Source organism: Nerophis ophidion, linkage group LG14 (genome assembly GCF_033978795.1).
Source record: "Nerophis ophidion isolate RoL-2023_Sa linkage group LG14, RoL_Noph_v1.0, whole genome shotgun sequence".
NCBI lineage: Eukaryota > Metazoa > Chordata > Actinopteri > Syngnathiformes > Syngnathidae > Nerophis > Nerophis ophidion.
The window spans coordinates 29,286,505-29,300,202 of NC_084624.1; the positions used below are offsets into that span (position 1 = coordinate 29,286,505).

General features: G+C 43.1%; 1 protein-coding gene across 7 annotated transcripts in view; it reads right to left on the reverse strand.

Moving 5' to 3' along the window:
• Nucleotides 1-13,698, reverse strand: part of kmt2cb (lysine (K)-specific methyltransferase 2Cb) — a 190,014-nt gene that overhangs the window by 96,352 nt on the left and 79,964 nt on the right. For all 7 annotated transcript variants that reach the window (XM_061920330.1, XM_061920335.1, XM_061920333.1 and 4 more), the window contains one exon: nucleotides 4,934-5,114. In XM_061920330.1, the coding sequence (XP_061776314.1) occupies nucleotides 4,934-5,114 (181 nt within the window). The remainder of the gene's footprint in view (nucleotides 1-4,933; nucleotides 5,115-13,698) is intronic.

A 13,698-nucleotide genomic window follows, 5' to 3' on the forward strand; every position in this document is an offset into this window, starting at 1 on the left:
TGCTTATTCAAAAGACTGATCCAGTATCTGCTCCTCTGGGGAACATGGATCTGAAAGATCTCTATAACAAGCAATGGGGGCAAGTTCAAAGTCTAGCCGAAACTTTCGGGAAACATTGGAGACAAGAGTACTTGGCGACCCTTCCGCTCTGCAAGAAGTGGAAGTAAGAAAGACCAAACTTGCAAGTAGGCGATGTGGTACTACTCCTCAAAGACACTGAAGTAAAGAAGAATGTGTGGCCCACTGGCATCATTGAGGAAACCTTCCCCAGCTGTGACGGCAGGATTCGAAAAGGGAATGTGAAGATCATCAAACAGGGTACCCCGAAGGTGTATTCCAGACCCGTTTCAGAGGTTGTACTGCTTTTCAGTAAAAAGACAGAGTGGTATCTTATAATACCAGACGGGGAGTGTTATGCCCCACAATGTTATTTTCTAAGACACCTAGTGGTGTAAATCAGTTTTGCAGTTTGTGTTCTATTTTGACCCTCCTGTTTTGCCGTAGTCAGCTTGGTGTGGGTGTGTTTATGTGTTTTTGTTCACAGTTTTACAAATTATACAATTGATCCTTCACTAAAAAGGCCTAAACTACATTACAAACGCTTGAGACTCTTTTTTCATCAAGTATTATATCATGTTAGCTATCTGCTAAGCTAACCAGCTAAAAGCAAGAGCAGAATATGTAAATACAGTCGCAATCAAGAGTTTACAAACACTTGTAAAGAACATAATGTCATGGCTGTCTTGAGTTTCCAATAATTTCTACAACTTTTTATTTTTTTGTGAAAAAGTGATTGGAGCACATACTTCTTTGTCACAAAAAACTTTCATGAAATTTGGTTATTTTATGAATTTATTATGAGTCTACTGAAAATGTGACCAAATCTGCTGGGTCAAGAGTATACATACAGCAATCTTAATTTTTGGTTACATGTCCCTTGGCAAGTTTCACTGCAATAAGGCGCTTTTGGTACCCATCCACAAGCTTTTGGCAAGCTTTTGGTTGAATTTTTGACCACTCTTGACAAAATTGGTGCAGTTCAGCTTAATTGGTTGGTTTTCTGATACAGACTTGTTTCTTCAGCAATGTCAACACATTTAAGTCAGGACTTTGGTAAGGCCATTTGAAAACCTTGATTCTATCCTGATTTATCCATTCCTTTACCACTTTTGACATGTGTTTGGGGGTCATTGTCCTGTTGGAACACCCAACTGTGCCCGAGACCCAACCTACGGGCTGATGATTTTAGGTTGTCCTGAATAATTTCGAAGTAATCCTCCTTTTTCATTGTCCCATTTACTCTATGTAAAGCACAACTTCCATTGGGATTAAAGGCCTCACCTTTTCTCCTCGAAACATATTGCTGGGTATTGTGGTCAATTTTTGTTTCATCTGACCACAGAACTTTACTCCAGAAGGTCTTATCTTTGTCCTTGTGATGTCAGATAAAACAAAATTTGAGCTGTTTGGCCACAATATTGAGCAATATGTTTGGAGGAGAAAAGGTGAGGCCTTTAATCCCAAGAACATCAGACCTACTGTCAAGCATGGTGGTGGTAGTATTATGCGCTGGGCCTGTTTTCCTGCCAATGGAACTGGGGTTTTACAGAGAGTAAAGGGTACAAAGAAAAAGGAGGATTACCTCCAAATTCTTCAGGACCACCTAAAATCATCAGCAGGGAGGTTGGGTCTTGTGCGCAGTTGGGTGTTCTAACAGGACAATGACCCCAAACACACAAAAGTGGCAAAGGAATAGCTAGTTCAGGCTAGAATTAAGGTTTTAGAATGGCCTGCCAAACGCCCTTACTTTAAGGCCTACTGAAACCCACTACTACCGACAACGCAGTCTGATAGTTTATATATCAATGATGAAATATTAACATTGCAACACATGCCAATACGGCCGGTTTAGTTTACTAAATCACAATTTTAGATTTCCCGCGGAGTTTCCTGTTGAAAACGTCGTGGAATGATGACGCGTATGATGACGCATGTTTGTGACGGTATTGGTTGGAGGAGACATATTAGCCCAGCACCACTTACGGCTAAAAGTCGTCTCTTTTCATCGCGCAATTACACAGTATTTTGGACATCTCTGTTGCTGAATCTTTTGCAATTTGTTCAAATAATAATGGAGCCGTCAAATAAGAATGCTGTTGGTGGAAAGCGGTGGATTGCAGCTGCCTTTAGCACCGACACACAGCCGGTGTTTCCTTGTTTGTTGTGGAGCTTTAACACAGAGCGGTCAAGCGAACATGTTTCTCTTCGTCAACCAGCAAGCTTTTGGATGGGAAAATTGTGATATTAAGTCGGCTCTTACCGGAGACTTCAGTGGATTTTGCGACTTCCTCCTGCAGCTCAAAAAGGCAGCTGTGATCTTGGCTACTCCATTGGCTTCTCTGAGAGACACTGGCGTTCACCGCAGCCATTCGACTTTCAGGTATGACTTTACAATCTCACTAAAACAGTATTAAAACAATAAGCAGATAAGGGATCTTCCAGAATTATCCTAGTAAATGTGTCTAATTACATTTGAAACGGTCCGACTGCCGCCACCTTTAGCCGTCGCTTTTTCATTTTTTTTCTTTTTTTTTGTGCTTCACTAACTTTCCTCATCCACAAATCTTTCATCCTTGCTCAAATTAATGGGGAAATTGTCGCTTTCTCGGTCCGAATAGCTCTTGCCACTGGAGGCTCACATTATAAACAATGAGGATGTGAGGAGCCCTCACACCGGTGACGTCACGCGCACATTTGCTACTTCCGGTACAGGCAAGGCTTTTTTATTAGCGACCAAAAGTTTCGAACTTTATCGTCGATGTTCTCTACTAAATCCTTTTGTGATATTAAGTCGGCTCTTACCGGAGACTTGAGTGGATTACGCGACCTCATCCAGGAGCTCAAAAAGGCAGCTGTGATCTTGGCTCCTCCGCTTCTCTCTGAGACACTGGCGTTCACCGCAGCCATCCGACTTTCAGGTATGACTTTACAACCTCACTAAAATACTATTAACACAACAAGCAGATAAGGGATTTTCCAGAATTATCCTAGTAAATGTGTCTAATTGCATCTGAAACTCTCCCACTGCCGCCGCCTGGAGCGTTGCCTTTTTTTTTTTTTTTTTTTTTTTAAAGTGCTCCACTCTAACTTTCCTCATCCACAAATCTTTCATCCTCGCTCAAATTAATGGGGAAATCGTCGCTTTCTTGGTCCGAATTGCTCTTATTGCTGGTGGCTCACATTATAAACAATGTGAGGATCCCTCACACCGGTGACGTCACGCACACATGGTCTGCTACTTCCGGTACAGGCAAAGCTTTTTTTATTAGCGACCAAAAGTTACGAACTTTATCGTCGATGTTCTCTACTAAATCCTTTCAGCAAAAATATGGCATTATCGCGAAATTATCAAGTATGACACATAGAATGGACCTGCTATCCCCGTTTGAATAAGAAAATCTCATTTTAGTAGGCCTTTAAATGTGTGGACAATGCTGAAGAAACAAGTCCATGTCAGAAAACCAACAAATTTAGCTGAACAGTACCAATTTTGTCAAGAGGAATGGTCAAAAAAAAAATTCAACCAGAAGCTTGTGGATGGCTACAAAAAGTGCCTCGTTGCAGTGAAACTTGCGAAGGGACATCCATCCATCCATTTACTACCGCTTATTCCCTTTTTGGGGTCGCGGGGGGCGCTGGTGCCTATGTCAGCTACAATCGGGCGGAAGGCAGTGTACACCCTGGACAAGTCGCCACCTCATCGCAGGGCCAACAAGGGACATGTAACCAAATATTAACATTGCGTATGTATACTTTTGACCCAGCAGATTTGGTCACATTTTCAGTAGACCCATAGTAAATTCATAAAAGAACCAAACTTTATGAATGTTTTTTGTGACCAACAAGTATGTGCTCCAATCACTCTATTACAAAAAAATAAGAGTTTTAGAAACTATTTGAAACTCAAGACAGCCATGACATTATGTTCTTTACAAGTATATGTAAACTTTTGATCGCGACTGTATATAATAAAAATTAACAATATATTTTTCACATAAGCTGCAAAAAGAATATTAAAACGTTACTTTAGAAACTGGCAGCTCAGTCACCAGAATTTTATAGTAAAAGCCGTGGGTTTTACGGCATATAAAAAATTTAATAGATGTAATGGAATGGAAAAACAATACCACTGATTTTAGCGGTAAAATTCAAGCAACATAGCTGCAAGTTAGTTTGTTTTTTGCCGTAAAATCTTGTTGTTTTAATGTTTTACTGTATATGGAAAAAACAGTACCAGAGTGGATTTTACAATAAAAAACTAATTTGGCGGAATTTAACCATAAAATCTATTGTAAATTTTACGGTCTACAATTTGATTGATAATTTTTTTTGAAATCATAAGTCAAGCAGATATTTAAGTACAGTATTCATATTTATTTTAACAAAAAATATTTTTGGAATACTTGATAATATAACAGCTTCATTTTTAAAATATATAATATTTCCAGGCTTTCGCGGGCCACATAAAAAATGTGGCGGGCAAAATTTGGCCCCCGGGCATTGAGTTTGACACCTGTGTTTTAGGGCAAAGATAAAAAACAGTAATGGTAACATAAGCTCCCTGTTAAAGCTAAAAAGTGTCAGATAAATATTCAACAAATTTGTTTAGGATCCTAAGATATGCATTGTTAATAGGATCCCAGGAGGCGCTCTTGTTTTGCCCTCCATCACCAGCGTCAATAGCATGGACAGGCAAAGATTGATAACAGCCTCTAGCACTTTGGCACCTGGGAGAAAAAGCTGCCAGTCAGCTGATCACTCAGTTACAATTTATCCATGCATATGTATAGAAGTGTTTCACATTGTTGTGGAGTTAAACACCAACTCTTTCCCCAAATACACTTTGACAGTCAAGGGATTTGTTGTTGCTAACCTGTTTTTGACTCCTCTACTTGCTGGGACAGACGGCCGTGCTAAGTTGTCGGCTGGAGGGCTGTGGGCCGAACGAGGAGGAGGAGGAGGAGGAGGAGGAGGAGGAGGAGGAGATGGCGTGTCCTCTTCTGGCACATCATTAGTCAGCACTTCCACAGTCTCTCCTGGTTGGATTTCTGTTTCTAAGGGCAAGCAGAAATGAAACATTACTACTTGTATTGTGTAGAAAAGTATCTTCCCATTCAGTTGTATACGGTATGTGTTATGTTCCAGGGGCAGTATTGGTCATACCAATGTTGATACTCACACTTCACATTTTGAAGACCACAGAATGATTACACACTTGATTACAATTTTAATCAAACAAAAACAATATAAATTAAATATACACATTTCCTAATATTGTTTTTGGCCCTCAAAGCCAAAGCCCTTAAAGCCCTCTAGTGCCCAGGAACTTATTTCCAGAATTTGTAAAACAATATAGATGTCCGATAATGGCTTTTTTGCCGATGTCCGATATTGTCTAAATTTAAATTACCAATGCCGATATATATAGTCGTGAAATTAACACATTATAATGCCTAATTTTGTTGTGATGCCCCGCTGGGTGCATTAAATGAGGTGACAAAGTTTTCCAAAATAGATCAACTCAAGTTATGGAAAAAATGCCAAGTCACTGCCAGATGTATTATTGAAGTCACAAAGTGCATTATTTTTTTTTAACATGCCTCTAAACAGCAGCTTGGAATTTGGGACATGCTCTCCCTGAGAGAGCATGAGGAGGTTGAGGTGGGTGGAGTTGGGAGGAACGGGGGGTAAAAGGGTTATGGGGGCTGGAGGGGTAAGGGTATCGGGGACTATATATTGTAGCGTCCCGAAAGAGTTAGTGCTGCAAGGGGTTCTGGGTATTTGTTCTGTTGTGTTTATGTTATGTTACGGTGCGGATGTGTATATATATATATATATATATATATATATATATATATATATATATATATATATATATATATATATATATATATTTATATATTAGGGGTGTAACGGTACGTGTATTTGTATTGAACCGTTTTGGTACGGGGTTTCGGTCTGGTTCGGAGGTGTATCGAACGAGTTTGTAAGCTAAAGTATTAACAAGCTGCTCTCCTTTCTGCCTCTGTCTGAGATCCCGCCCACACAACCATCTGATTGGTTACATACAAAGCCAATCAGCAGTGCGTATTCAGAGCGATGTAACAGCCAATCAGCAGTGCGTATTCAGAACGCATGTTGTCAATGCTTCAGCGACGAGCAGACATGTGTTTAGCAGCGGACATCATACTCTCCCCAAATTATAAAAAAACATTTTCCAGTCACAACTACTACTACCATCACTATGAGCCCGTTGACCTTCTAGAAACTTAAACTGCAGCTCAGCTCGCTCGCAGTTCTGGCTTGAGGTGAAGGCTAATTAGCTTTTAGCGTAACGTTAGCTCATTTTGCTGTGTGTGTGTGTGCGTGCGTGTGCATGTGATAGGGGCAGCAAAGCCCTGTCTGTCTGTTATTTCACATGAACTAACATGAAGTCCATCGTGTTCAGGGATGAATAGTCTCTCCTATTGCTATTGTACTGTTTTTTCAGCTATTGTTATATTAATCATTCGTAATGTAACAGCCGTGTTTTGAATGGCAGGGTCCCTGATATCACATGTTGTAGAAGAAAAGTTTTGCTTAAGTCATGCTTAATTTATTACAGCATTTGGGAAGCCTGTCGTTGACTTTTACTATATAAATGTTATATTTTTGTCAACATGACCCTGCCATTCAAAACTAGGCTGTTACATTACGAATGATTACTATAACAATAGCTGAAAATATAGTACAATAGCAATAGGGGAGACTATTCATCCCTGAACACCATGGAGTTCAAGTGAAATAACAGACAGGGCTTTGCTGCCCCTAACACACACACGCGCGCACTACACGCACGCACGCACGCATGCACGCACGCATGCACTCACGCACACGCGCACACACAAACAAACAAACACACAACCAAAATTAGCTGACGTTATGCTAAAAGCTAATTAGCCTTCACCTCAAGCCAGAACTGCAAGCGGGCTGAGCTGCAGTTTAAGTTTCTAGAAGGTCAACGGGCTCAAAGTGATGTTAGTAGTAGTTGTGACTGGGAAGTGTTTTTTTTATAATTTGGGGAGAGTACACTGTCTAATGCTAACCTGCTATACACTATTCTGCTCGACGCTGAAGCATTGACTACATGCGCTCTAAATACGCACTGCTGATTGGCTGTTACCGCTCTGAAGACGCACTGCTGATTGGCTTTGTATGTAACCAATTAGATGGTTGCGTGGGTGGGACAATGCTGGGTGCTGAGACAGAGGCAGAAGAAGCAAAGCAGCTTGTTAAGATTTTAGCTTAGAAACTCGTTCAGTACACCCCCGTACCGAACCGGTTCAATACACGTACCGTTACACCCCTAATATATATATGTATATATGTATATATATACACATACAGTATATATATACATATGTATATATGTATATATATATATATATATATATGTATATATACACACACACACACACAGTATTTTCCCCAGGATATTTACATACGTATACAAACGTACACACACACACACACACACACACACACACACACACAGACACATATATATATATATATATATATATATATATACATACACACACACACACACACACACACACACACACACACACACACACATATCAGAGGTGGGACCAAGTCATTGTTTTGCAAGTCACAAGTAAGTCTCAAGTCTTTGCCCTCAAGTCTCGAGTCAAGTCCCGAGTCAAGACAGGCAAGTCCAGAGTCAAGTCCAAAGTCAATACTGGGAAGTCTCAAGTCAAGTCCCAAGTCCTGCATTTTGAGTTTCGAGTCATTTCAAGTCTTTTCAACCACAGACTGATATATGTACACAGATTGTGTATGCTTTTAAAACGCTGTATGTATTTATTATTAAAAAAAACTGTGCTTACTCTGCACTTCATAATAGCACTATTAACCAGTTATTCTAAACATTTAACTCATTCCTTTACAGTATGAACACATTTAAAAAAACAAGTGCAACTGTACTCATTTGCACAAAAGTGTTAAAATTGTATTTCCATGGAATATTGCATTGTAACTAGTTCCACAGCCGTTTCTATCCAGTTCTTACCTTATCTCATTGATCTCATCTCACACTATATATGTGTTTATGTGTGCGTACACATAAAAAACATAACAAATACATGAACATAACAATGAACAGTGCTGTACTTTTTAGATGTCAGGGCTCTATGGAATATGTACACATATTCTTAATATAGTATACATTTTAACTGACCTTTATTTGACTATGTTTGGCTTTTTGTAGGTGGCTAAAATATGCGGTGCTGCTGACCGCCGTCTAACGTTACGTTACTGTTTGTGATACATTCACTAACGTGACGTTATGTGTAGGTACCTCATGCAACCCTGCTTAAAAAAAAATCACTTGACAAAAAGTATGAATAAGGTAGCGAACTGCAGTGGACGCAACAGATTGCCGTGTTTGCAATGACGTTATAACCATAGACATCTCATAAGTAGACGCAGAATTGGTTGCTGTGACACAATCAATTTGGCCGCCATCTTGAAGTGGTGATGAGGAGCCGGCAAGCAGCCTAAACTGACAGTTGACAGGTATAAAACAAACATGCTGGGCCGGTATTCAGCGTTTTCCTGCTCAAATGAGCGAACTGTTGAAAATAGGAATTGGGGGATTAATTTTCACAAGTAAGATTTAACATTAACATACTATTGGTTGTCCATCCATCCATCCATCTTCTTCCGCTTATCCGAGGTCGGGTCGCGGGGGCAGCAGCCTAAGCAGGGAAGCCCAGACTTCCCTCTCCCCAGCCACTTCCTCTAGCTCTTCCCGGGGGATCCCGAGGCGTTCCCAGGCCAGCCGGGAGACATAGTCTTCCCAACGTGTCCTGGGTCTTCCCCGTGGCCTCCTACCGGTTGGACGTGCCCTAAACACCTCCCTCGGGAGGCGTTCGGGTGGCATCCTGACCAGATGCCTGAACCACCTCATCTGGCTCCTCTCGATGTGGAGGAGCAGCGGCTTTACTTTGAGTTCCTCCCGGATGGAAGAGCTTCTCACCCTATCTCTAAGGGAGAGCCCCACCACACGGCGGAGGAAACTCATTTCGGCGGCTTGTACCCGTGATCTTATCTTTTCGGTCATGACCCAAAGCTCATGACCATAGGTGAGGATGGGAACGTAGATCGACCGGTAAATTGAGAGCTTTGCCTTCCGGCTCAGCTCCTTCTTCACCACAACGGATCGGTACAACTTCCGCATTACTGAAGACGCCGCACCGATCCGCATGTCGATCTCACGATCAACTCTTCCCCCACTCGTGAACAAGACTCCTAGGTACTTGAACTCCTCCACTTGGGGCAGGGTCTCCTTCCCAACCCGGAGATGGCACTCCACCCTTTTCCGGGAGAGAACCATGGACTCGGATTTGGAGGTGCTGATTCTCATTCCGGCCGCTTCACACTCGGCTGCGAACCGATCCAGTGAGAGCTGAAGATCCCGGCCAGATGAAGCCAACAAGACCACATCGTCTGCAAAAAGCAGAGACCTAATCCCGCGTCCACCAAACCGGAACCCCTCAATGCCTTGACTGCGCCAAAAAATTCTGTCCATAAAAGTTATGAACAGAATCGGTGACAAAGGGCAACCTTGGCGGAGTCCAACCCTCACTGGAAACGTGTCCGACTTACTGCCAGTAATGCGGACCAAGCTCTGACACTGATCGTACAGGGATCAGACTGCTATAATAAGACAGTCCGATACCCCATACTCTCTGAGCACTCCCCACAGGACTTCCCGAGTGACACGGTCGAATGCCTTCTCCAAGTCCACAAAGCACATGTAGACTGGTTTGGCAAACTCCCAAGCACCCTCAAGAACCCTGCAGAGAGTATAGAGCTGGTCCACAGTTCCATGACCAGGACGAAAGCCACACTGTTCCTCCTGAATCCGAGGTTCGACTATCCGGCGTAGCCTCCTCTCCAGTACACCTGAATAAACCTTACCGGGAAGGCTGAGGAGTGTGATCCCACGATAGTTGGAACACACCCTCCGGTCCCCCTTCTTAAAGAGAGGGACCACCACCCCGGTCTGCCAATCTAGAGGTACCGCCCCCGATGTCCACGCGATGCTGCAGAGTCTTGTCAACCAAGACAGCCCCACAGTATCCAGAGCCTTAAGGAACTCTGGGCGGATCTCATCCACCCCTGGGGCCTTGCCACCGAGGAGCTTTTTAACTACCTCAGCAACCTCAGCCCCAGAAATAGGAGAGTCCACCACAGATTCCCCAGGCACAGCTTCTTCATAGGAAGACGTGTTGGTGGGATTGAGGAGGTCTTCGAAGTATTCCTTCCACCTATCCACAACATCCGCAGTTGAGGTCAGCAGAACACCATCCGCACCATACACGGTGTTGACAGTGCACTGCTTCCCCTTCCTGAGGCGGCGGATGATGGTCCAGAATCGCTTCGAAGCCATCCGGAAGTCATTTTCCATGGCTTCCCCAAACTCTTCCCATGTCCGAGTTTTTGCCTCTGTGACCGCTGAAGCTGCACACCGCTTGGCCTGTCGGTACCTGTCCACTGCCTCTGGAGTCCTATGAGCCAAAAGAACCCGATAGGACTCCTTCTTCAGCTTGACGGCATCCCTCACCGCTGGTGTCCACCAGCGGGTTCTAGGATTACCGCCAAGACAAGCACCAACTACCTTGCGGCCACAGCTCCGATCAGCCGCCTCGACAATAGAGGTGCGGAACATGGTCCACTCGGACTCAATGTCCAGCACCTCCCTCGTGACATGTTCAAAGTTCCTCCGGAGGTGGAAATTGAAACTTTATCTGACAGGAGACTCTGCCAGACGTTCCCAGCAAACCCTCACAATGCGTTTGGGCCTGCCAGGTCTGTCCGGCATCCTCCCCCACCATCGCAGCCAACTCACCACCAGGCGGTGATCGGTAGAAAGCTCCGCCCCTCTCTTTACCCGAGTGTCCAAAACATGAGGCCGCAAATCTGATGACACAACTACAAAGTCGATCATGGAACTGCGGCCTAGGGTGTCCTGGTGCCAAGTGCACATATGGACACCCTTATGTTTGAACATGGTGTTTGTTAAGGACAAACTGTGACGAGCACAGAAGTCCAATAACAAAACACCACTCAAGTTCAGATCGGGGCGGCCATTCTTCCCAATCACGCCTCTCCAGGTTTCACTGTCGTTACCAACATGAGCATTGAAGTCCCCCAGCAGAACAAGGGAATCACCAGGGGGAGCACTCTCCAGTACTCCCTCGAGTGTACCCAAAAAGGGTGGGTACTCTGAACTGTTGTTTGGTGCGTAAGCACAAACAACAGTCAGGACCCGTCGCCCCGCCTGAAGGCGGAGGGAGGCTACCCTTTCGTCCACTGGGTTGAACTCCAACGTGCAGGCTTTAAGCCGGGGTGAAACCAGAATTGCCACCCTAGCCCGTCGCCTCTCACTGCCGGCCATGCCAGAGTGAAAGAGAGTCCAGCCCCTTTCAAGAGACGTGGTTCCAGAGCCCTTGCTGTGCGTCGAAGTGAGTCCGACTACATCCAGCCGGAATTTCTCTACTTCGCGCACTAGCTCAGGCTCCTTTCCCCCCAGTGAGGTGACGTTCCACGTCCCAAGAGCGCGCTTATGTAGCCGAGGATTGGACCGCCAAGTGCCCTGCCTTCGGCTGCCGCCCAGCTCACATTGCACCCGACCTCTATGGCCCCTGCTATGGGTGGTGAGCCCATTGGAGGGGGGACCCACGTTGCCTCTTCGGGCTGTGCCCGGCCGGGCCCCATGGGTACAGGCCCGGCCACCAGGCGCTCGCCATCGTGCCCCACCTCCGGGCCTGGCTCCAGAAGGGGGCCCCGGTGACCCGAGTCCGGGTCACCGGGGTCCTTTGTTTTTACTTTTCATAGAGGTTTTCGAGCTGCTCTTTGTCTGGTCCCTCACCTAGGACCAGTTTGCCTTGGGAGACCCTACCAGGGGGCTTAAAGCCCCCGGACAACATAGCTCCTAGGATCATTGGGACACGCAAACTCCTCTACCACGGTAAGGTGGCAGCTCAGAGAGGAGACTATTGGTTGTATTTTGTGAAAATAATATTACCACAGAGTTAAGCAGGAGCAAAGAACTACAATATTTGTATGTGAAAATCACAAAGAAATCTTCTGGGGGAGGATGACCCCTCTACAGGTATTTGGTTTACAAACTTACAGACCCACCTAAAACAAAATTCCCCAGCCGCCACTAATTATGATGCATTTTCATTTTATTGTAACCACAGATAATAAGTCTTCAAGTAACAATTTTTCAAATACTAACTTTGTTGGGTAAGACAGAATTTGGTTTTATTCTGAATCCAGTGCAACAGATTGGTGGTTTTAGCTGAAATAAAGACTTTCAGGTGTTTATATATGTTTAAGTATTTGGCAGACACTTTTATCCAAAGCAACATACATGAAAAATACATACAAAACAATCACTGTAAACATGAGCATTTAAGGGAAGAATGTAATAGAAAATATAAATACAAAGTGTCAAGACAGAATAAACTCTCTGCTGTTGCAGCAACAGAGTATAAGTCTATAACAGTGGTTGTCAACTTTTTTTAAGTGATGTACCCCCTGTGAACATTTTTTTAATTCAAGTACCCATTAATCAGAGCAAAGCATTTTTGGTTGAAAAAAGAGATAAAGAAGTAAAATACAGCACTATGTCATCAGTTTCTGATTTATTAAATTGTATAACAGTGCAAAATATTGCTCATTTGTAGTGGTCTTTCTTGAACTATTTGAAAAAAAAAAAGATGTAAAAATAACTAAAAACTTGTTGAAAAATAAACAAGTGATTCAATTTTAAATAAAGATTTCTACACATAAAAGTAATCAACTTAAAGTGCCCTCTTTGGGGATTGTAATAGAGATCCATCTGGATTCATGAACTTAATTCTAAACATTTCTTCACAAAAAAGAAATCTTTAACATCAATATTTATGGAACATGTCTACAAAAAAATCTAGCTGTCAACACTGAATATTGCATTGTTGCATTTCTTTTTACAGGTTATGAACTTACATTCATATTTTGTTGAAGTATTATTCAGTAAATGTACTTATAAAGGATTTTGACTTGTTGCTATTTTTAGAATATTAAAAAAAAAAAATCATGTATATACCCCTTGGCATACCCTGAAGTACCCCCATTTGAGAACCACTGGTCTATAGGTTCGTAAGATATATAGATATCTAATGTATTCATACATTGTTTATGTAGGATATACGCATGTATATATAACCTAATCATATTGTTTCTTTAATTTAAAAATAGCTTGACTGTTTTTTTTCCCCCTTTCTCTGGGATTATATTCCCAGTTTTGATCTCAGACGTCTGGTCACTTATAGCATATAAGAATATTCTATTACTGTTAAGCAAATTATGAACACGCCAAGACATGTCTCCTTTATCATAATTACACGTATGACAAAAAAGCGCGTGAATATCAGTGGTATTCAGTGAGGTAATATGAATTAAATGTGCTGACAGTTAATTGCTCCTGCCAAAGGAATTGCCCTGAGTGGAGCGGATCACCACTCCAAATTGGCGGCCGCGCGTCACGTCAGCGGCAACAGGCAGTAGCGCTCGATGCTGCGT